The following is a 25208-nucleotide window of genomic DNA, read 5'->3' as shown; positions in this document are numbered from 1 at the left end:
GAATTTCCTTCAAGACCACGGCCATATCTGATTCGCACAGGGATTATTTTCAGTTTCCCCCACGTATGCCTGGGCGTGCCTTTGCTGTCTCCCGAGCCCAAATGAGCATTCCCGTCTGAGTGGGTCATCAGTGCGACTCCTAGCCTGTTTGTTGAGATTGAGAGGCATATCGAAATCCCTGCACTCCAAAAGACAAACACAATAATTGCATGCCCTTTCAAAATCCAACGAAGCCCGGAACAGAAGACAATCAAGTGATATTTGCATTTGTGGAGGGGCGACTGAAGTCATATTTGCCATCGGGACTGTTTTGCAAAGAGCTGCATTTTTTCTTTAAACAAGTCCTGGCGCCTGATTAACATGAGTGTCAATACGGCAAGTTTGAGCCGAGATTTCAAAACTTCATTTTTGTTATTCCATGATCTTTTATTCAAAATGGACTCATACATGTTGCAATTCTTTTCAAAAAGAATTATCATACGCTGAAATTATTAAAGGGCCTTCACACTGAAGAAGTTTGTTATATTATCATTCGACATCTAGTGGCCCATTGTTCATCTTTATGTGTGCTGTTACAGTGCTTAATATTTAAAGTAAAAAAAAAATGCAATGGCTAATAACCAAGAGTTGTCATTTCTCGGTTGCTTGTGTTTGCTTCTTCAGGTGGAAATTAAAACTGGTGAGAGAAGAGTTCTGAGAGCTTCATTTGTAAGTAAAGTCTATCTTTGTTCCCCAAATCCTCTGTCAATCGAAAATCTGAAAGAGTATACTTTTCAAATTTCACATTGACAGGTAGACAGCAACGTGTAGGATGCATCTCATACATGACATTAAGATGCATTGATGTGATGTAAATATATATTTGAGTTCAGGAACTGTAAAAGTTGGAGCCTTATTAGTTATAAACATGAATTTATTTTCAAATCATAGAATTTTTTTGCTCATGAATTGCACAGGTTCCACAGAGTCGAACTCAGTGTTTCAGCCGAGGTCACATCAAAGGATTATATCTGACGACGAAACAGGGCGAATCGGGGTAAGGATAAACTTAACGGAGTCTTCAGCAACGACGTCACTTGGCAACCTCCTATCTCTGTTACAAAATCCACACGCCCACAGCAGTGAAAAAGGGGTTGTTTTATTGTTCCATTGAAGAAAGTTTGTGCTCTGTCTGATAGGAAAACGCAAGTGAAAGGAGGGCTCGCTCAACCCACGGAGGAGGCAGGCAGTGCTTCGCTCTACATGGCTTCATTCATTAATATTAACGAGAAGATCATGCAGGCACCAGCGTGCAACGAGGTGGAAGGTCTTCCGGGTAAGGCTTTGTGTGACGGGTGGTCGCGTGGCTCACCGGATGGATTTGGTTTGAGGGCCTGAAAGGCTTTGCCACCGAAGACAGATTCGCAGAGGGAAGACAGGAGTTGTCCTGTCCCCGAGGGTCCTTCTTTGAAACTGCTCCTCGAAAATAAGCACAGACGGCTTAGTGTGTGGGAGGGTGTTATAGCAGAGTAAGAAAGGAAAAGCACAGTACTTTGGCCCAGGAGGGAAAGCAGTTAATGACCGGATGTACTTGTGTGTGTAGGGAAGGGAGGGGCTAGATTACTGATTGTAGGAGGCAAGCCGTGTTGACCAGCTGGCTTAAGCACAAGCCAAGCTGGCCAGACAGCCATGGCCGACTAGCCAGCTTGGCTTGGTTCTGAGTCTCTGGCTGTGTCCAAAACGGGCTTCCAGAGCTATGGCTAGGTCTGTTGTCTACACATCTCTACGCATTTCCAATGGAGCAAAGACCTAGACTTAGCTCTAGACAAGAGATTCGGATGCAGCCTCCAAGTATGTTATCGCAGGTATCATTTTTCTTTACGATGTAGAGAAAAAAAACCTGGTTGTGTTTTACGTGAATCTAGAAAACAGCAGCTTCTTTAAGCCTCACTTTCTACTCTGTGCATGAATGTCATTTGTTAAACTTGTGCAGACCCGTCAATTTTTTGGTTGAGTGATAATTGAAAAGTAGGGTGAAAAGGAGACTTGAAAAAATGGAAATACGATGTAATGGGCATATCTCATGAGCTTGCACATTTGATTGGCCGAACAGATGACAGTTTTGAGGGTCGCTCCCCGGACAGCTTCTCCTATGCCTCGTTCCCTTTCAACACCGATTCCAAGAAGCTACACTTCAACGCTAGCCTGGTGGACCCGCAGGGGGAGATCAAGTGCTTGGTAGAGGTCATCATCACTTGGAAGACACCCCACGCCTCTGTACAGAAGGTAGGACCAATTTGCAGCCCCTGGGGCCTCTGGACCCTTGGCTAGTATTGTTGTCTGGTACTCCATTCATACTCATTGGTGCTTCACAAGTACTCACAAGCATCCCAGTATCAAAGCTATAAGTTATTCACTTGAACTGGGCCAGTATCGTGGTCAAGGACTTCACTAGTACTCGACTAGTACTTGTTGGTGTTCCATGAGTATTTACTAGCACCTCTTTCTAAAAGGCAAAAGCTATTCACGTAAACCGGGCTTGTAATGCAGTTGACTGCTTCACTTGTACTTAAATAGTATTTATGGGTGCTGCACCAGTGTCTTGGCCTGTCACACAACTTGACGCACTGTTTGCATGTGTGTGTACAGGTGCCCAGATGTTGTGTGACTCATGTGTAACCTCAGGGACTGCTTGGGCAAATACCTTCATGGGTGTGAAAAACTGGAGTTTCTTGAAAGATGCTCGGGCACTGTTAGCCTTTCCTTTGTTCTTTGCTTATGGCAAGCCATTTAATTTTGTGTTCATTTCAACAAAAACTTATATGCACTCAGCTTCATGTGCAGGCATGTGATGCGGCTTCCACACATTGTGTCTTTCATATCCAAAAAAAAGATGGTAGTAAGTTTCGGCCCATCATTTTTGCTAATTTCTTTTTAGTTTAAACACCCCACCGGCACTTCCATCTTTTGTATTTTGTTGTCCAATGTGAAAAATGGGAATTCTAACCTTTAGTTCGTTTTTTTTAGTCTGACACTGTGCGGTACATGAACACTCTGAACTGTGGTCCAATGGAGCCGGGCCTGTGGACACTGGTACTGTTTCAGAGAGGAGTCAAAGAACCGTTCCCTTACACAGTTCAGATCTTCCTGACGGAGCCCAAGACACAGGGATGGATGGATTTCAAGAAAAAGGATACCACAAGAGGTAATATTTGTTTGATTTGGCTAGCATTTGTCAGAACAGTGAAATACCTTGTTTCTGTTTTGTTGTGTTTGATTTGGAATTAAATTCATTACGGTGGTACTCTTGAAGGGGCACTGTAAATGTTGAAATGTAGCTTGGAACAAATATGGAGATGAAAAAGAAGGGAAAAGTAAAATGTGTACAAATTCTGACCAATTTTGTTTTTTAGTCAATGTGGAAAAGGAAGTATCACTAAATATTGAAAAGAAATGAGACAAAAATGTCATAGTTTCTCAGGTTTCTTTTTTCTGTCATTCACAAAGAACTGAAGCCTTAGTTGCTGGCTTTAAAAGGAACGGAGATAAGCAAGTTTTTCATTGAACTTTGTATTTGCTGCGTCTGGCTTTAAGTCTCTTTTGAAAAAAAATAAATTTGAAAAGCAGGATTCAATTTAAAATTCTTTTTTGTAAAATTTTTTAATGAAAGATGAGCTTCACGGAATCTGGATGACAGAAGACATACGAGAACTGAGCGAGGCAGAAATCAAGCAGGGTGATTACGCTATGCAGAAAGTAATCGCGGACAGCGAGGAAAGGGGCGAGGGTATCATCGTGAACCATGCCAACAGCGACCCGGGTGCCGTGGACGGACGCTTTGACCGGTTCGGACACGAGGCCGACTACGACAAAGCCCAAGGAGAGGGCAACTCCTTGGACCGGTCGCGCCTGCAGCAGCATGCCAAGCAGCGACCCCGTGAGGGAGACGACAGCGAGGACCGAGCTGCCGATGAGGGGGCCGAGTACCAGGAGCGGGTCTTTGCCGCCCCTGACGACGAGCTTGACGTTCCCCGGGGCGTGCATCGGCGGCATGGCCACCTGGACGGGCTGAAGGCACCCCCGCAGGAGGGGCAGAACCCTGATAAAGACCCCATCCCAAACAGGGCAAGGGGAGAGGCTGCTGAGCCCCGCGTGGACCCTCAGCCATTTCCCAAGAAACCGATCCGATCTGTGGATGGTAAAGACATTCTGGGGCGGCATTTGAAAAACGACCCGGGGCTTCTGCAGATCAAACAAGTGGATGCCATTCCAATTTTTAAGTAAGTGGCACCGCGAGTTCCACCACAGTGCTGCGGCATAGATGCCAAGTACCCATGGACCTTTTGCTGGTGTTACAAGGGTGTGGAAAATAAAGTGTTTGAATATACTTTGCATCTGTCCAGCCATGGGCATTACAGAGAATTGATCAGTTTCCAAAGTTCATGAAGCCATCTGATACGACTGTGTAGGCTTATTGGGGTGCTGAGACAGACCCAGGAACAAAGTAGCCGACATGTGATATAAAACTGTTTCCAACATGCTCTTGGAACCTGGATTTCCCCCCAACTCATTTTCCTTTGAGCCCTTTTCGAATCCTCCAAATTCTTCACTGTGCAGGAATCCAGTGTTTACTTTCAAAGGGCATCCATCCACATGAAGACGGGCCAGTCTGAATCTTCCTGAATCCTGCAAAATCATTAAAACCCTCCTCATAGACTTTCTAGGACCTGCCTTAGCCACGAAGCAGAAGAAACAATTTTTGAAAACATAATTGGCCAGTGGCAGTCACTTATATACCGTCACATCTGAAGCACAATCCTAACAGCTGTAGACAACCCTTGCCCAAATCCTCTCACATTCTGTGTTGCCTTGTGTTTGTTTTTCTCAATGTTACGTGTCCCCGCCTGAGATAACATTGTTCCATCTTTTCATTTTTTTTCCCCCGCATGTCTTGTACACCACCTTCATTTCAGCTTGTACGGTTTCCTCAGGTAGTGTGGTAACAATTCCTGGTTTTCCTGGCTTATACTGCTAGAATGGGAATACTGCTTGCTGAATGCATGCTGGGAATGCTTTTGTCTTGGGCATTTAGCCCACCTTTGACCCAACCTGACAGGACCCATTTCCCGTTCAACCATTATCCATGTCCCCCCCCCCACCTCGTTCCTAACCATTAGCAACCCCACCCTTCCCGACCCCACCTCACACCCATCTTGCCCCACTCGGCAATTTTTATCCAACCAAAAGTTTTAATAAGTATATTTAAGTGGAAATGTTTTTTAAAAATCCAAACTTTCTGAAATCCGTGTTTGAACTAAGCTTTCTGAAATCCGTGCTTGAACTGAGCCTAAAACTTCTTCTTGAAGCAACATTCCAATAGAGTACCGAAGTGTGACGTCACTGTGAACCAGAAAGTGCAGTGCAAACGAATGGAGTACGCGCGCGTGTTGGTTCACGCGCTGGTTCTCGCGCTGATGCCTTTTACACATTAATTGTGCATGTGAAGTATTCACTTCGGTACTCTATAGGGCATCTCTTGCATTTAATTGTTTTTCAGTCTGTTACTTTATGACAATAAAAAGTCACTTTTTTTTGGAGTGATCCCGTATTTTCGTTTTTCCAGGTTTTTAGTATGCCTTAGTTGAGCATCTTGACTCCATGCATGATCTCAGGCCATGAGGCACATACATACAATGCGGCATGGAACTTCCTCATGGATTAAACATGTTCCATACAATGCAGCATGGAACTTGCTCACAGATTCCAACATGGTCCATACAATCGGCATGGAATGTGCTCACAGATTCAAATAGCCCTCTCTGTTTTGGCCCTATCGATTTTGTTTTCCACAGGCTTTTTACCAGCACTGTACATTAACCACTAGCTGCCGGGTGGCTTGAAAAAATGCAGTGCACATAGTCAGGACTTTTTCAAGATTTTCAGTTGTCAGCATTCTTCAAAAATTCATCATTTCAATGAATGGACGTTTACACCCACACTGTTACTGTCTGGTGGCCACTGTAGTCTGACAGACAAACCTTGTAAAAAGAGCCTAGATTGTGCGGTTTTATGTAACTTTCTTTTGTTCACGAACCTGGCACAGTGCGCTGGTGACCTCTTTTCATATGGGGCCAGATTAGCGTGTAGTGGTGCTGTGTGGCTCATAGCTGTGGTGGTGGAGCGCTTTTGTTCCCGATGGTAATCCGCTCGCACTAAATGCCCCAAACAGTGGTATACTGTTTCAAAACAAGGCTTGATTATCTCTACTATTGAGAGTAAAAAAATCTCGAGTATGGTGTTTTGTTACAAGGCCCAGTTCCCTTTGTCCGATTTCGGAGACCCCAGCCACGCATATAAACACAAGGTGCCTGAAACCGGGCTACCTGGCAGGAAGTGGTTAAATCTGTCGAGCATGATTGCATGTACGTAGCTTTTACAGGTATATGCAACTTTTCTTCAGATCTGCCGATTTCCTCATTGCTCACTTCTCAAGTATGCCATGACAAATGTATAAAACACTTATAAAATATAAATTAGGAAATATATAAAAAATCTTGCTCAGTTGGAGAATTCCTCTGAACTTCCAGTCTCTTGCCTGTTTGTAACCTGTGCGGGCTTTCTAAAAATTGATTTGCGAAAAGCTGACGCTGTGCGATAAAACTGCTTGCTCTTCAACGTTTTAATTTGGAATAACAGCCAATAAGTAATGTGATTTTTCTTTGTTGTTTTCCTTGTCGTTTCCAGAAAGCAGTCTCCAGCTGTAACGTTTTTGGAGTTTATAGTTATATCAGCCTTAATATTTGTTTTTATAAAAGGGTGAGTATTAGAAGGCTTAAGGACATGGGTTGAAATTTCTGTAATCGGTGTACAATTTACTTCTCTTCGGAATCCAATCCAAATTCATTAAGGGCAGAAAATGTTTTCATTTTTCATTGAAATCCATTTCAAAAAGCTGGGAAACGCAAGAGACCTATATTTTAATCGTGCCAATGTCTGCCGCTGGGCTCTCGTCCCGGGCAGGGTGTCATCTCGGCTTCAGGGACTATGGCTCACCTAAATTGTCAGCAGGCATGGCAATCCTGTGGGGGTGTACATGTAAATGTGGCCTGGTTGACACTTCTGAGGTTAAAGAACACGTGGAATAGTGTATGGAAACCAGCTACATGTTCCCACCACAGTACTCATGTCTTTCCTCTTCTCTCTGCCCCTCCCCTTCCCCATCCGTGCAGGGTTTTAGTACCACTCCACATCGTCAAACGAGGCAGTGGGGGCATCAAGTCCTTCGGCACATTCCTGGTAGTCATCACATTAATCCAATTTATCATCTACCTTATCTTCACCATGACGGAGGCCAGCTAGTACACCGTGACGCTTCGCCTGTGACCTTTGACCCATCCCCGATCTCTTAACCTACCAGTCACAGTTTGCAGCTTGGGCATCAAGGAACCTTGATTCCTTCTCCCAAGGGGGTTGTTTTCAATAGTGTGAATGACCCCTGACCCTTGACTTATAGCATCTGAGTCTAGTAATCCGGTCAGCGTTATCGCCTGTCTTTTTGTACATCACTGTTTGTACTTGGACAGATTTACATTGTATTTTTGTATCAAAGACAGCAGAATGATCTTAAGCACAATTTTCCACTTTTCCATTTCACTGTTTGTTTGTTTGTTTGCTTGTTTGTTTGTTTGTCCTGAGACTGCTTACTAAAAGTGCACTGCTTCATTTCCAATTTAGAACAGTCCGTTAATAGTAATATAAACAATGCATACATAATTAGTTTTGGGATTCACCTGCAGGTTTTTCCTTTACATATTGATCAAAGATCAATTTTTGGGGAGTATGCAAATTGGGTTTTTTTTAATTGTGAAAAGAAAAAGTATGCTTGAAGTGTGGATGAATTCAGAGTGTGATGTTAGGCATACTTTGAATTGTACGTACTAAACCTGAAGGAGCAGATTGCTTTTTCGGGTCAAAGCACTGGCACATAGTTTGATTGCCTGCCAATGCAAAACTTCCCAGGACAGTTGGTAACCAAATCATGCTGTAATTAAATCATTATTGTGAGTATTAACTGTTGAATTGAAAAAATTGGCACTCTCATTGTGAATTCTTATGCAAAGATTTTTGTTGCGATTTTATTTTGGTCATTTATGCATATCGTAACCCACCAAAGTTTGTTGTATTTTTAAATTAAGATTAAGAGCCAGTGGGTCTGTCTTCTGTCTGTCAGCGAGCTTTTTTTCCTGTTTTTTTTTCTTTTTCAGTGAAGCGTGGAGAAAAGCATTTTAGTAAAAGTAGCTGTCGATTTAAAAGAAAAAATTGTACATAAATATTGTGCCAAAAATACATCTGTACAGATTTGTCATATTTTATAATGTAAGCATGACATCTTTGACAGGAATGAAGTGCTGTCATTCCTTTAAAAGAAAGGCCAGTTTGAGGAGAATTGGGCAAGAGTGGCACTCGACCCCCTTGCTTCTGGTGACGGCTACATCCCAGTGTTATGGCTGCTGCTGTGGCTGCAGCGACTTCCCTTAGGGATGCCTGTTATTCCCAGCCAAAGCCAGTTGATTTTGACAAAGCCCAAATACTTTTTTGAGATTAACCACTTAATACCAGGTGGAATTTGCACATCCGGGATGAGTTCCCGGGCGATTTTCAAAATTTTCCGTTTTCAAAATTCTTCACAAATTTATAACTTAATTTACTGAACATTTACACCCACACGAATGACTGTTTGGTTGCTACTCTAATCTGACAGGCAACCTCCCTTGATGCCTGGGTATTGCAGCCAGGCCTCCCACCCAATAGAGATTGTGCGGTGTTGCCTAATTTCCTTTGTTCCTGAAATTGGCCCAGTGCATTGCTGAATGGCAGTGGTGTCATTTCAAATGCAGCCAGATCAGTGTGCAGCAGTACTGTATAGCTTATTGTTGGAGCGTTTTTGCCCCCACTGATAATCTGCTGGCATTGAATGCCACAAACAGTGGTATACTGTTTCAAAACAATGACGAATTACTTTCACTAATGCCAACTGAAAAATGATGGCAATTCCCAGCAGTTCGGTCATTTGTTCCAAGTGTGGTCTTTTGTCATAAGGCCAAGCTCCTTTGTCCAATTTCCATTACCCCAGCTATGCGTACATACCTGAGGTACCCGGTACCGGGAACTGCGAAGGCAAGTGGTTAAGTCCATGCTTCTTAGAGCCAATATAGGTGAAATCCCCCATTCACTTTGTGGCCCACTCTGCTTGTGAAATGTACAGTAGAGCCTTTTGTTTAGTGCAACTGACCTCACATCAAATTTTCAGAGTAGTTTTGCCTTTATTTTTGGCCACTGGATCATTCTACTTAATGACAGTTCATTATTTTGTGGCCGATTGAGTAGTGGTTACTCTTGTTTGTAGGGAAGTAGGGAGTATGCGGCTTGAAACACATCCCACCAATTTGAGGTTGCGAAGTACGTGACATTATCGAAAATGACTGATGCCAGTATTGAATAAAATTGAAAGTAGATTCAAAATGAAGTAATCAACAAAAAGCATACCATCTTAGTGCAAGTCACCGAATGCGGACTTCTTCATATAGTTTTCATTTTGTCAGGAACTGTTCCATTTTTTTTTATTTTGTTGATTTTGCATTTGCATATTGTGCTGAGTAAGTGATGCCAATGATGTTTAAGTTTAGGGGTTTACCAGAATATATTTCAATTGCGCACTGTTGAAGAATCGAGCCCAACGAATCCCTGAATTTTATTATCTCACCGTTGAAGTTTTATTGTAGCGTTCACTCTTGCCCTGATGTAATGTGGGGTTTTTTTTTAGAATTGTTGCTGAGATTTTGATAAACAATCATAATTTTCAGCCCACGTCCCCAAGTTGAATATCGACATAGCTGAAACAGCATCATTTTGAAATAGAATGGTACCTGTGAATTGGCAACATTTGTTAAAATCTCTTGAGTTTTTTACATGAGCAGGGGGTTCAAATTGGACAACCCATTCTATCTCCCCCTCCCCCCCCCCCGAAAGTCAAGCCAAATGCAAAACAGCATTGCTCTTCTAAAGGCTTCAGCTGTTTGTTTTGGGTCAGGCAGCCAGCCTGTAAGCACCAGCTGTGGAATGACTGCTTTGGACAAAGGCTTACTATACAGGGGTGAGATTTCTCAGCTTTTTAGCTGATTTCAGCCTTTTTTGTTTTGGATTTCTTTTTTTTTCCTCACTGGCTGTGTACAAAAGTATAGGAGATTTTCACAGTTCAGCTTCTCTATGCCTTTTTTTTTCACCTGTTTTCAGCTATTTTTATCATGGGTCAATCTCACCCCTGACTGTTGGAAATTTAAGTATATCCACCCTTCCACAAAAGTTACCCACAAGATTTTAGAATTACCAATTGGTGCCCTGTGAAAACACAAAGCCCACCACCACCACCACACATTGCTGCTGAGACCATCGCATAAAGATGGTCTTTATTCCAATCGTGATATTCATGAGAAAATTAAGGATGGTGCTTTTATTTTCTTTCCTGAGTCATTTTTTTTTGCAAATGTGCAATACATTCTGCCATCAGTGGTGGAGCTAGCATTACAACGAAACGTGAAGCAGAGCTTGTATTTTCAGATGTCTTTTTTTAAAGTAAGTTTTGACAAAAGTAGTATTAAAAACCATAACAATGCCTTGAGAGTTGCATTATGTGATTTGTAACGATGACTTGCTGTAATTTAGTGAGTATTTTTAGTACATATCCTTATTTTGTTAAAATGATCATGAATGACAGGAACGGGGTAGGGTAAGGTGACCAGGACACATTACTTAAATATCAGTTTAACCCTCCTATGCTAAGATGCATTCTTGACACAGTTGTCATATCAGTCAAATTTTCCATATGTGTCTGTGTACTGGGGGAAATCAATTGGAAGGCATTTTTGACTGTTTTTGACGGTTAAAACAGAAGGAGGGTTTAAAGGTGAAAAAAAATGCAAGGCAAAGAGACATCATGGAGGTCATTAATAACGTATTTATGGACAGAGTTCCATCGCTGATCTCAAAATGTTGGCCTGTCCACATCTTTTTATCATTCCTTAATGTGGACAGAATGACTGTACTTGCAGAAAAAAAAAGTTTGTCACTGCAGTACCCGTGCAGTCACTTTTGAGAATGACGATTTGTTTCTCCCTTCTCCAATTTTAATGATACAGACTGTTGTAAGTAGTAATTCACTGAGCAGGTTTTAAAGTGTTTTTTACTAATGTGCATACCTATAAAGATATTGTGATTAAAGATTTATAACTCCCCCCCCAAAAAAAAAACTGCCCCCTCCCATATAACAGCTAGACCCAGCTACAGTTGAGAGTTTTAATCATATACTTTTATCAGCTTTAGCAGTGTTGTAGTCGAGTACTTTTTCTAGTACCGAGGCCCCCTGCCAAGTATTGAACTGGGTAAGAGGGAATAAAGCTTTCTGCAGATCAGGCCACAAATGTGAGACTTCAGACACTCCCGGTTTTGTAAAATTTGAGTTTTAAGGAGAAATGTACTTGGAAAGTTCTCGGCCAAGTACTTGAGTACTTTAGTCCCCTAAACTGGATTTTTTTTTTACAGTGATAGTTTGAAGTCATTTAACTTTATCTTACCTTTATGCATGTACCATCAAGTCCTCATGTACTTCAGCTTTGTTCTCGTGAAATATTTGGCAGAGAACTTGGTACTTGGTAGTACTCGACTACAACACTGGTTTTTAATAACACTATGTTAAATATATTTTTGTGAATCTGTGACAGGACCCTTGAGAGCAGTTAAATGGGAGAGAAGCTCTATTAAAGAATATTGTGTCAAATATGGTGATCCTTCATTGTGTTGATGACTACCAAAGGTTTTATTTATTGCATTTTTTCAGTTAATGATTTCGAGCAATTGGTTGATTTATCATTTGTGGTCGTTCAGATGTAGGAATTTCACATTGTTTTCTTTTGAATTGAATCAATTTGTTTTTGAAGGGGCCCCATATAAAAAAATGAAAAGAGCATTAATAAATGATTTCCAAAGCATGTGAGAAAACTGCATGATCGTTATTTGTTGGTATTGAATTTCAACTGACCATATCATACTTTGTTTCTAGTCTGCTTATTCATCACTTCATCTTCCACTTTTTGACCTCTGAAGTGGCAGTGCACTCTGGTTGAGGGCGGTATCCATTATGCAAAGATGCATTTATTTCTGCGCTTAGGCCATAAATGAATAAATACCACAAGGTTATAGTCCTACCAGATTTTCATGTCTGTAAAACCCTGTTCAGTGAAGCCCTGCCTTTGTTCAGTGCTGGCCGAGATCGTTTTTATAGGCCACATTTTTGGGGCAAAATGTAATAAAAACATAAGGCTATAGCCTTGCAAAAAATTATCCAGGAAAAACTTTTCCCTCTATCCTGCCGGTTTTCCTTATTGCAGAGTACAATTCTTGACCTGCCAGATGTTTAAGAAATAAGATGCATGTGTACCGGCATTCTGTGGCTATCAAATAGAACTGATGACCATAACTGAAGTCTTGGTGATTATGACTGGAGACCAAGGCTATAGCCACGGTTAGACTAAAAATGAAGAATAGGGTTTTAGCAGTGATTATTGATACATTTGATTACCAAAGCCACCAACTTTAATAAATAGCAAGGCTACAGCCTTGACTAAATTTGAAGAACAAGGATATAGCCTTGGCTTTTCTAAACATTTTATTTCACCATCTTCATGTAACTTTGATAAGCCGTCTCAGCTTTGCATGTTTACCATTGAACTTGGACCTTCTGGACTCAAACTCGAACAATGAGAACTTGGCTACCAGGACTTGGCCCAAGCCCCCTCCCTGATTTCTAATTTTATTTTACCGCATAAGGCTGGTGGTCTACATGTATGCGTTTGTATGTCTGTGGTGCCGTGGCATGCGCAAAATGGGAAAAAAGGACACGACAAGGTTTGGAACCCTCCTTGGTATGTTTGTAGGCTAATTGTCCAAATACAAAAGGATTTGCATGGAATCATTCAAATCAATTCTGTTCATGGAATTTTGAAAGTTTCCATGATTGACTTAGTAGTTTACAGTTTAATGAGTTGAAGTTTGTACTGTAATGTGACATGTTTCTCACAGCAGACTGCCGGCGGAAAGTCATTAAGTCTGTCACGTGTCTGTGCTGGGTCCGATGTCCACAAGACGTCAGACCCCTCAGTTCTGGGGGTAGATAAGTTACATAAATTCCACTTTTTTCAATCCAATTTTCCCTTAAGAATGAGAGCAACCATTAAGCTTGAGGTAACCAGTCTAAAGGAGGTTTTTACACCAAAAATCACAGAGGGTTTCCTCATCATTCTGCGTTTTCTTCTCAACGACTGCACTGTACCCTACATCTTGTGTGCATCACACAGTGCACATGCAGCGACAGCCAGGAGCCAGCATAGCCAAGCTAGTTCCGCAAGTCATTTCGACTATTTCAGGAGGTAGCATTGTTTAACTATAACCTGTGACAGCTAGCACAGCACTTGGCCCGATGGTATCAATCCAGTCACGCAGCTCAGAGGCCACTCGTGCAATAACAAGATTCCACCCCCTCCTCAATATATGAACAAACTGACCTTGCTAAATTGGCCATTGGCCCGTGCATGTGCACTGTGCCTGTGATGCACACAGATTGTTCAGTACAATGTGATTGTTGGGAGGAAAACCGTACGTTAACACCAAGAGTCAGTGATGACATCGGTATTTTATCTCCTGTTTGTTCTTCTCAAGAACTGGGCTCAAGAGAGACTCAAGTTCCAGTGAGGAGTCAAGTGACAGCCACTCTGACAGTGATGAGGAGCAAGAACAGTGGATGGAGAAAACAGCAGGTAGAAAAGCTGTCACTTGTCAGTCATATTTGTCATCTGTGAAGAAATCAATTTTTGCAGGTAGATTTGGCCCTGGTACTTCCTAACATCTTAACCCTAGAAGAGCTTGGTTACATTGGACCACTTCACAGCCGGCGGCAATCCCCCAAGAATTGGGCTGTCCAATGCTGACATTTTTTATAAACTTCTCATGCATGACTTTCCTTCTCAATACAAGAATTGAAGTTTTATCTCAATCTGTCATATGGTCTGACAATCACTTGGAAGTTGGGAATGGCGGCAGAAAAGTATACATTCTTGGTTGACCTCTCAGAAAAAAATGTGCTGTGCAAGGATGGCATGTTGGATTTTCACAAAAATGGTGTCAGAATGACCAAAAAGAGTTATTCAAAAAACTCCAGAAGGCTTCCTGAAAATCTGCACCTCCCCCCCAGCTCTTTAGGGTAAAATTCAGAGGTTCTTCAAGAAATTTCCACTCACACAGCCAGACTTTTTATAATTTGTTAAGTTGAGAAAGCAGTCACTGGGTACCTCCTGTTGTTTGTACATGTGTCAACTGGCTGAAAGATGGACCTTTCCGAATCAGCTGGCTTAGGCTGACAGAATTACATAAGTCTGTGGCAAATGACTGAAGCCACTCGTGGCTTTAATCATCTAGCCTCAGCCACACCTTTTGGACATCGCCTTAGAACCCACAACTCTGCTAGAGATATGCTCAAAAAAGTACATTTATTACAATGCATACAGATATAACTGCTCCCTTTTTTGTTACTGTATTTTTACCAGGTGTTAAAGGTGATAGCAGCATGGTTGGTCCCCTACCTGTGGGCTCATCTTCTGGCATCACTGCCCCAATAAAGTAAGCCATCTCTTGTTTTACGACAATAGTAGTCATGATTTTAGTTGTCGCAACAATTTGTTTAAAGGTACATTGCACCATTTGTCTTTTGGATTATTTTCCTTTTAAGCAACAAAATTATTCAAAATTTAAAGAAGGGAACACAAGAACGAATCCGATGAAGATGAAGTTTCAGCTTAACAGTGCATGCTCCATATTCAGAGAAAACTATTCTAGGACTTAAATTTCAGATCAGAAGTTGCTGAGTCGTGTTTTAAATTGTGCTTGAATTCAGCATCTGGGAAATGTTCTCATATTCAGTCGAATGCAGCTACACCTTGTCACCCCCTGAACTGATGAATTATAGAAACTGCTAGTGTCTGTGTATCGTGTCAACGCTTGCACGCATTTCTAATAGTGACTTTCCAAAAATTTGAGAAGATGCCTGCTCGAAATCATTGTTTCTTCGTGATGACCGTTTGTCAAGAAGAACAGTTTCTCACAGAATTTAGTCCTCTATCGAAACCAAGTATGCTTTTCAACAACAATTTTGGATACTTTTTGGATAACTGGAAATGATAGCCTGTACAGCCATTAGCACAACCACCCCAAGCACCGCCATGAAATACATGTAGTGCTCAATGTTGGCACATTTTTCTGCTAAAGTTGGCACAATTTTTCTTTTGACTGTGTTAAGAAGCCCCATGAAATTGGGCTCTGACCCCACCCAGCCTGTTACACCCTGCGCGCCCCAGCACTGTATGGTTTTATGGATCTTAATAGTGACCCACAATTAGAGTCTATGTGGTGATGGGTTAAAACGTGAATGATTTGCTCATTTGTGGAAAAAATTATTATTGCAGTGTGACTGAAAAACCTTTGGTGACCTTTGTTTAGATTTGGGAAGGCCTCCTTGCCAGGTGAATGTACTGCCATGGCTGCCTACATGAACGTTGAGGCTGGCTAGCGTCATGGTGCAAGTGGACTGACCAATGATATCTCCAAAGTGAAGAACAGGTTACATCATAAGTAGGACAGGTAAGAGTCCTGTGTTTCATATCATTGCTGGCTTTCTGCAAGGATGAATCTGGGAAAGGGGGAGGGGCCAATTTGGCTCATGTCCTAAAAAGGGGCAATAGACACGAACAGTTTTTATGAAATAAAAGGTGTAAAAACAAGGAGCGTACAAGGATCCTAGAATTTGTGAAGAAATGTCTCAATTTCAAGTCTCAATTAGTTCCTTTTGTGATTTATGTCTTCCCCAGACCTCCTCAGATGAAAGCTGTGGGTATGCCCCAGGAGAAGCTGATGCTGATGAGAAGAGCGCCCTCGCCTCCTTCAACCTGGACAGAAGGAAGATGGAGGACAAGTTCCTATGAGACTTCACAGAGATGATTCATCAGAATGTCAAAGAGAGGAAGTAACTCAGATGCCAGTCCTCGCCTCCATCACTGAGGAGGAACAGTTTCCAAGATTGCATGAGGGATCCTCTTCAGAACCTTAGGCATTGATTCACAAAAAGGCAAGGAATGGACTCAATCTTCTCAGAGATGCAGTTCCTTGCTTCCACCTTAGTGATGGAGCAAGTCTAGCTGCATTTGTACACTAATAAAAGGATCATATGTAGTGATTAATAATTTAAACAACTGGTATCCACATTGCAAACAAGGAGCGCCATTTAATTTGGCTATTTTCTGGCAAGAACATTTTCTGAAACTTGCGTTTTAACCAAGTAATGTGAGGGCACTGTTTATGAGTTAAAATGATACCGTGGTAATGTGAATGTGCCATTTATGAGTTAGAATGATATTGCAGTAATGTGAGGGCACTGTTCATGAGTTATAATGATATCACGGTAACATGAGGGCACTGTTTTTGAGTTAAAATGATATTGTGGTAATGTGAGGGCGCTATTTATGAGTATATTCTGGTAATGTGAGGGCACTTTTTGTGATTCTGCATCACAGAAATGAAGCACTTTGGAGATGTATGTATCTCAGCATTTTCATAGGCCTAAAAATCAAAATATTCTGATTTCCATAAAAAAGGGGGGAATTCCCGGCAAAAGAGGGCGCTATTTGCAGAAAAAAAGAGGGTGCTATTTCCTTTGTTACACATACATACACGTGTGTTCTTGTCAATGCAAAAGAGATTCTCTTGTGCGGCTGCTTGTTTTGCCATGGGCTCATAACATGGCCATTCCAATTTCAAAGTTTATTGACATCTTTTGAGTCACTGTCATCAGTCCTACATTTTTTCTTTTAATTTAAAGCAAATTTGTGATGTTCAGTGAAATTGCACAGAAAATTTTGGAGCCAAGAGGCATGTTCCGTATACCACATTGTTCAGTATAGCAACGTTGCACTGTAGAACTTATATCTGAATTATTCATGACTAAGGAGGTACTCTGTAAATTGAATAGACAATTTGTCAGCGTGCTTTTGACTCATATTAATGCACATTTAACAACATTCATATTTACATTTTATTTATCACGATGCTATACATGTATTTCAAAATTTGCAAATAATTACCATTTGGAAAGACTCTAGACACTTTGATGTTTATCTCTTTTGAGGACTAAAAGCTTGTAACTATTGCATGCTTTTAAAAATTAAATAGTGTTCCATTTGGACAGCCAAAATACCAGCACTGTTCAGTCAACCCAGTGGCTGTTCTGAACCTCACTTTAACAAATTCACCCCCCCCCCCGAACAGAGATATTGCCAAATAGAAAGAACCACCAACATAGGGCTGGATAGCTCAGTTGGTTGAGCACTGGTACGGTGTTCCAAAGGTTGCAGGTTGAAATCCCACTCCAGTCAATTTCTTTGTTCATCTTTATGTACATTCACATTGCCAGAACACTTAAAAGTCTTTCACTTAAAATTATCACAAAACTGCAAGTCGCAAATTGTTGGCTCAGTGCTGAAAGGTCATTACTGCAAAAATGTAATTTTGAAAACACTCTAAGGGACTTACTCTGTGCATGAAAGAAATATTTGATTTAAACAGTTTTTTAGTTATAAAACTAGTTTTTTTTGCAGCCAAAAAGTTTAAATTTTAACCAATTTTGAAATGTATGTCTAAAACAATATTTTTACTAAATACCTTTTAGTGCATTCTAAGGACCTTTTAGCACTGACATGAAATTTGTTTCATTTGAAAATATTACCTTGCAAAAATGCCTTGTGTGTATATAAAACAATCACCATTTATTGCTATAACCAGTTAATTTCTATTTGCAAGTGAAATAAATGTTCATTTATTTAAAACTAGCCCAACTTGTTCGTACATGTATATCTATTTGTAAAACTGTACTACTTTGCCACGTGACCCTTCTCCTAATCTGGTCCATTTTACATTGCAAGAGTTTAAGGTACATCTGTTTTCATCTTTAGATTTTACATTACAGCCTCATCTTACATGGAAGCCCTGCCAGTCTTAAACATCTTCCAAGCTCCTTATACAAAGTTCCCTCTTGGGGCCTTTTAGTCTCAATCTTATATGGGCTACAATAAACCCAATAGCAATATGGACCATTAAGAAGCTATGTCCTTCAACCCCATGGGATCCTCAGAGCTCTAATACTGATAGTCCCAAGCCCTCAGCCATCCACTCTACCCTTCCTATCAGCTCTCAGACTTCCAACCCCTAGGCCTTCCACCCTTGCCCATCTCCAGTACAGAGTTTGGCTGAAAAATATTCTAAGTCCAAACAATGGAAGGTTTAACATTTAGAAACGAGCACATTTCTTCAAGAAAGTGCCGTGGCATAGCGGTTAAGGACACTAACTGCAATGCACAAGGACCTGGGTTCAATCCCAGGTGGGCATGCACAATTTTGTTAAAAAACTTAGTAAAAAAAAAAAAAACCTCCTTTTCCGGGAACCCCGGGATTTGAACCGGGGTCCCCTGGCCTGGCAGCAAGCAAGCTAACCACCAGGCCACAGGCCTCTTGATAGATATGATTTCGGAACTTATATTTAAAGGTTAGGATTGCGCAATTTCAAAAAAGGTCAGAGGGCACAGACATTTGCATGTATTTAAATAACAAAAACAGAAATTTCAATATGTTAAAATACAGAGAATACACAAAATATTTAGACCTTGCCTGTATATCAGTATATTTTAGGTCAAACATATATTTGCAAACCTTTCTATATTTACACTTCCAAATGTTCAGTTTTATATCATGTACGCTAAAAATTCAATTGTTGGTTGAAAGTTGAAAGTTGAAAGCTAAAAATTCAATTGTTGGTTGAAAGTTGAAAGTTGAAAGCTAAAAATTCAATTGTTGGTTGAAAGTTGAACACAACTTCAAGAAAGATTCTGCAAGGATTGAAACGTCATGTCCTATTAATTTTTCAATTTAGAGAATATTTCACAATTTTCGGTATCTTGCTATAAACATTAAAATTTGTCAACTTTTCTGCATGAGTGGGGGCGCTACTGCCATGATGTAAATCAGGGAATTTAGGAAGCGTTCAGTTCTTTTTTCCTCTTTCCATTACCATTATGTGATGTTGTAGGCTTCAGTCATGGAATGGTAATAGCGCCGTCTATGGTTGGTCAGCATTTTAAAGTGGAGCCTCTGATGCAGTAAACACAACGGAAATTCCTCCTGCCAGGATTCCTAGGTGAAACCAATCAATGTCATCAAGTTCTGTCAATTTTATTCCATTGTTAACCCTGAAGTTTCCAGGTTATTTTGTACCATCTCACAGCCTAGATCTTGGCCACCCCATGCCCAATTTTCTTTCAAAACTCGGCATGCATGTAAAACACTCCTAATTCAAAACAGATGTGGAGTTTTAAATCAATGTGATATACAACTTAAAGTTGATACGGTCACTAGAAGTTGAAGGTTACAAGCGTACCAGCCACTGTGTGCACTCAGCCCAGCAGTTGAAAGTGCGGGTACGTTTTTTTGGGTTGACCTGTTTCAGGAAAGTGGGTGCTGCATGAGAACAGTTCATGTGATTTTCACAGAACTGCTGTCAAGGTGACTGTAAAAAGCTGCTACATGAAACTAAAGTCTTAGCTCGTAAAAATATGGAAAAGTATGGCTGACCTCTTTCACGTGGCCAAGCGGTTAGGGTCTATGGTATCCAATCATAGGGTTGAAGGTTCGAATCGAGCTGCTGGCAGTACGCTGTGGCCCTTGGCAAGCCACTTCACCCCTGCTTGCCTCTCTCCACCCAGGAGTATAAATGGGTACCAGCATTAGCTGGGAAGCAACCAGTAATTGATTGGCATCCCATCCAAGGGGGAAAAGAAATATTCTCAATCATTTCGTACCAAGGAAACTGCAAATAAACACCAGCCTGATGAGCTTTCAGGAAAAAGGGGTGCTTGTAACGAGAAAGACACATGGATCACGAAAATGTAGGAGCCATCATAGGGCTCCGTGATCCGTCCGGATTGTGACTTTTCTCCTGTAGATGTAGGATTGGAACTGCTTCAGGAATACAACAATGGCCAAAAGTTCCCTACGTGTCACACAGTATTTTCTTTCGGGCTTACTCAGAACTCGGCTACCATAGGCAATGACCCTCTCCTGACCATCAACTACCTGTGAGAGGACACCGCCTATCCCGACGTTACTGGCATCAGTATCAAGTATGTAGTCTCCCTCCGGAGTAAGATATGCTAAGATACGTGCTTCCTGTAAGAACTTCTTTAACATTTCAAATGCATCCTCACACTGATCATCCCACACGAACTCTTTTCCCTTCTCCGTTAGGCGATGTAGTGGTTGAGGTTTATCCGCAAAGCCTCTGACAAAACATCTGTAGTAGGACGCCAGCCCTAAAAAGCTCTGTACTTTGGCAACTGTAGTAGGTGTAGGCCAATCTTGCACTACCTTGGTCTTCTTGGGATCTGTTGCAACACCTTGGTTGGATACAATGTGCCCAAGGTACAGCACACTCTTCTTAAAGAGCTCACATTTCTTCGGTTTGAGTTTTAACCCGGCATTACGAAGGCACTGGAACACGACCTTTAGGCAATTCAACTCTTTTTGTACAGTCTTTGAAAAGATGATGATGTCGTCAAGATAAACCAGCAATATTTCCCATTGTAGGCCAGCGAGCACTCGCTCCATCAGCCTCTCAAAGGTCGAAAGAGCATTGCAGAGACCGAAGGGCATGACCCACTAACAGTAAAGGCCTCCGCGCACGACAAATGTTGTCTTCTTATGTCCGTCTTCGTCAATCTCTACCTGGCAATACCCTGCAACAAGATCTAAAGTGGAAAACCACTCTGTGCCTGATAAGGTGTCCAACGAATCATCAATTCATGGTACAGGGTAAGCGTCCTTCACGGTCAGTGCATTGAGGCGGCGATAATCTATACAAAACCTTTTCGTTCCGTCTTTTTTCGGAACAAGCACTACGTTTGCCGCCCAGGGGTTATCACAAGGCTGGACTTTCCCATCGTTCAGAAGATTCTTAACTTGGCAAGCTATTTCTTCCTGCTCTATAGGTGAATGTCTCCTCAGCCTTTCCTTCACAGGCGCTGCATTGCCAGTGTTGATGTGGTGCTTAACCCAGTCTGTTTGGCCAAGGTCTCCATCCCCCTTAGAGAACACATCCTGGTATTCCCACAGTAACCTTGCAATCTCCCTGTGGTACTGCTGGTCCACTTCCGTCTTACATCTGTGGAACAATTCAACCAGGTGGTCAGGAACATGTAGCTGGTCTCCCACATGTGACTGCGGTTTCGACACGTCAATGATTTCTTCCTCGCCTATAGGAGTAAGATAACCCGCCATAGTTCCACTATGAACCACACGCTCCCTCCTGCCCGGGTTGAATACACGAATCGCCAAAACTTCTTGATTGGCTGTCACCACTGCTCGGGCCACAACCATTCCTTTACTCACAATCTCACTGTGATCAACTCGCTCCAGTATTCCCAACCCATGCACCGTCTTTCTTCCACTAACATGGCCCGGTAAAATCGTTTCGTGGCCCAGTGGCACCCTGGTTGTCCTCCCAATGACAACCCTGGATGAAATCGTCACCTCATAATCATCACTACACTTCACCCTTTCCCCATTGACGGTAAGTTCAAGTGTCCTGAAGTTTAGGCTCCCACACGTTGGATACAGAAAGTCCAGCTGCAGACTGAAGGTGTCCAATAGTTGCATATACCGGATATGTCGTCCTCCCCACTTGCAACTCAATCCAGGCGCTACTCAATGTCTTTATTTGCGAACCATCCGCATTCCTTATGCTTGAGCCCTAAGAAGAGAGACATGGCCTGCTGTCAGGTGACATTTTGTGGTACATTGTTGACAACAGGAAGGTGTCCGTTGCTCCAGTGTCTACAAGAAGCTTCACCTGCTGTCCCTGTATTACTGCCGGCACAAACATGCCCCTCTTTGCCCTCTCCGTTGGCATTCTGACATTACCGTCCATGCAGTTCTCGAGTGGTTGCCCGTCGCTGTCTGCTGGCCCTTGTCTTCTCCCAGACTCCCCTCAGGCCTCAGGGTAGGCTGCATGTCGTTTCCCGACCAATGCCTCTTGGCTGGAGGGTGTGTGCAGTCGTGGGCGAAATGTCCTTTCTTATCACACCTGAAGCAAACAATGTCCTCCCTAGGTCGCCTCCAAGTAGTCAGCACCTGCAGGACCTCCTGGTTGCTGTACGGTATACCCCCACCTTCAGCTCCACCTTGCATTAAACCTCTCACCCAGTCTTTCGCCTCTGCCTGGGCTGTCTGTATGGTCTCCACCATTCTTTTCTGGTTGTCTTCTACTAATTTCTCCAACCTCTCCAACTCAGTGTCAGACTCTACCATTCTGGTGAACTTCAGGTTCCTCCCGGACCTTTGCTGTTCCACCTTCAGGAAGCTTCCTGTAGCCATTGCAGCCCTGACAGCTTCATTGAGCGTTCTTGGCTGCACTCAGAATATTCCCTCTCGGATCGCTCGATCCTTGATGGCATCTGAAAAATGGCCTCTCACTTGGCAGTCCCTACCTTCTTCCGCGATGTACGGATATGCCAGAGCAGCCAATTCCTTGATTGACTGACTCGATTCCCTCAGGGTCTCCTTTGGTCCATTAAATGGTTCTCCGACAACTGGCCAGGCCCAAATCTAGCCTCCAGTTTGTCCTTTAATTCCTTGTAGGTCATCTCCGAATTACCACTCGTTGTGGTGGACAACAACTTGACAGCCACCTCTTGTAAACTTGCTGCCAAAAAGACTCTGGCCTGTCTATCTGTCCACCCATTGGCCAATCTTACATGCCTCAAAATTCCCCAGATAGTCTCTCCAAGAAGTGTTCCCATTGTACCGATCAGGTACAATATTTGGTCGCCTCAACTCTTCACAAGCACAACTATCATTCTCTGACTTAACCTCCGGCTCTCGCCTACTTAGGTTGGATCTGTCATTACATGGAGTTGGCTTCTGCTCACCAGTAGATCTCCCCGTACCAGCTGCCGCATCCTTTCCATCAGCGGACCCAACCCTTGTTGTGTCAGTTGTACCCTCTGCATCAAAGTTGAAGCAGGTGTATTTGTAGGTGCTACCTGCATAGAACTCCATGTCTGGTATTTGGTCCTTGGTTTTGGTGTCGGCCTATAACATGTCACAGGCGTTGAGGATATCAGGCTACAGCTCCCATTATCTCTCACAGTTTCAAAGTACCCAGGACTCCTTGGCGGCGGTTCCACCATCTTATCCCCCTCAGCCTGCAATTGCTGACCTTCAAATCGTGCCTTGGAGCTTCCTAATGAGTCCAGCTGCCCTTGCAGTTGTCCCAGTTTCGCCCAAAGCTTTTCCGTCTCGGCCTCTAATCACTACCTCTCGTCCATGTAACTCAAGGTTGCTGAGGAGTCCTCTAAAACTTGTATCTGCTCTTCTGGCACTGCTACATGTTCTTCCAACTGCTGCATTTCCATGCTGCCCATAGGTGATAAGTTGACCCTGTATTGTTGATGTGTTCCTACGCAGGTGATGACTGATGAAACTTCTCACTGTTCACTGTGGGTTGTAAGATTTGAATAATCCCAGTGCCTATTCCACTTCTGACACCATTTGTGGCGTGTTCCTCCCCTGATGTCACCTCCGCTGCCATCTACCTGGGGCAAGTGACTATCCATGGCGACCTGGGTAAGGCCTTGGCCATCCTATGAGCGGTCTAATAAGAAGGCCGGGGGAGCAGACTTGTTGCGGGGCAGTCTACCACCTGGCACCAGGGCACACACTCATGCACTCTCAAGCACACTACACAAAACCAATATCTAAGGGAGGAATGAACCAGTGACTGAAAAGAGCCAATACACAACCTTGTCTGATGGTCTTGATTGGTATATTTATTCATGTACCTAGGGGCATCTTGTAAGGTGTTTGGTCCAAACAGGGCTGACAACGGCAAAATCCCCTCTCCAGCCCAGTAACTGGGGTTCTAACTCACCCTGGTTCATTGTCTTCAGGAACACCAGTTTGCGCAGTGCAAACACCAACTCCAGGTCCAAGGCAACGAGAGGTGGAAGACAAGCAAGACACAGCGTACACAAGCTTGCGACCAAACATGGCGCAGTGACAGAAGATCCCGACCGCGTGCAAGCCACGAGCTTAAATACCCATGCCAGGTACCAACTCCCTTTGCAATTCATGCACAGCACTATCAGCTTGAGCCCGCATACCAGTTGTACATAAACTTCAACAAGCCCCACCATACAAATTAACTGTTCTGCTACAGTAGTTGCTTTCTTCACTGTGGGTAAATTTCAAAGCGTTTATTTTGCACTTAAAAAAAAATAAAAATGGGAATCAGGTCAATAGACCTTCATACAGTACGTTATTGATGTAATTGCAAAGGCTTGGGTACTCAGTGCAGTACGCAGTGATAGTAGCAAGTGTGATAACTCAACTTTTTGTCGTGTATGGATGTAGGCCTATTGAAGGGCAGACCTGTAAACAGGGCCTGACATATACTCCATCATAATATACTGGGCCCTGTCCTGATTGATCAGATTTCTTTCAAAAAACTTTATCCGGGATATCCGGGGGAATAACTAAACGTCCGCTTGATTTTATGAGCTGAAAATGCACCAGTACAATGTCTGTTCACTACTTACAAGTAAACTATCCCCTAGGTTACTAATTGCAAAAAAACTTGCCTTTTGCTTGTTTCAAGGGGAAAATATTGCCTTTTTGTTGCCATTTTCCCACTCCAGAGAAATTTTGTCCCAATTGCACAAAACTGACAGCTGTTTTGTCACTTAAGTGTCACGTCACAGAGTGCGAGCCGCACTACCAATGATTTGCTGAAAGTGTGTGACTGGACAGGGAACCAGACAAGGGCGTTGCGTATTTGCTGTACATGTCAGTATAGGACTATATGTGTAAATATAGTGAACATGCAATGTTAGAATTCTGGAAATACTTATATGCCAGAGTTTGTCAGTCTAGCAAGAAAGACTGGGATTTTGCCTTCTCATCTGTGGTAATTAATGATGCATCCAAGTGCCTTGCCTTCCCAAATTACAAAGCCAGGCTTCTCATGCACA

General features: G+C 42.5%; 1 protein-coding gene across 2 annotated transcripts in view; it reads left to right on the top strand.

The window, feature by feature from the left end:
- LOC110983369 (uncharacterized) overlaps positions 1 to 12036 on the top strand; it is an 85031-nt gene extending 72995 nt beyond the window's left edge. The window contains exons 14-22 of one of the 2 annotated variants that reach the window (XM_022242585.2): positions 664 to 708; positions 957 to 1036; positions 1179 to 1315; positions 2093 to 2265; positions 3007 to 3184; positions 3650 to 4259; positions 4953 to 4970; positions 6724 to 6795; positions 7209 to 12036. In XM_022242585.2, coding sequence (XP_022098277.2) covers positions 664 to 708; positions 957 to 1036; positions 1179 to 1315; positions 2093 to 2265; positions 3007 to 3184; positions 3650 to 4259; positions 4953 to 4970; positions 6724 to 6795; positions 7209 to 7338 — 1443 coding nt within the window. In that variant the 3' untranslated portion in view covers positions 7339 to 12036. The remainder of the gene's footprint in view (positions 1 to 663; positions 709 to 956; positions 1037 to 1178; positions 1316 to 2092; positions 2266 to 3006; positions 3185 to 3649; positions 4260 to 4952; positions 4971 to 6723; positions 6796 to 7208) is intronic. The other variant, XM_022242586.2, reaches the window with a different exon arrangement.
- Positions 12037 to 25208: the final 13172 nt, after the last annotated feature.

The sequence above is a fragment of the Acanthaster planci genome, linkage group LG13, assembly GCF_054643075.1.
Source record: "Acanthaster planci isolate LZ-2023a linkage group LG13, COTS_SCS, whole genome shotgun sequence".
NCBI classification, from domain to species: Eukaryota; Metazoa; Echinodermata; class Asteroidea; order Valvatida; family Acanthasteridae; genus Acanthaster; species Acanthaster planci.
Note: the sequence above shows the minus strand (reverse complement) of the source record. Positions and strands in the feature narration are given on the sequence as shown.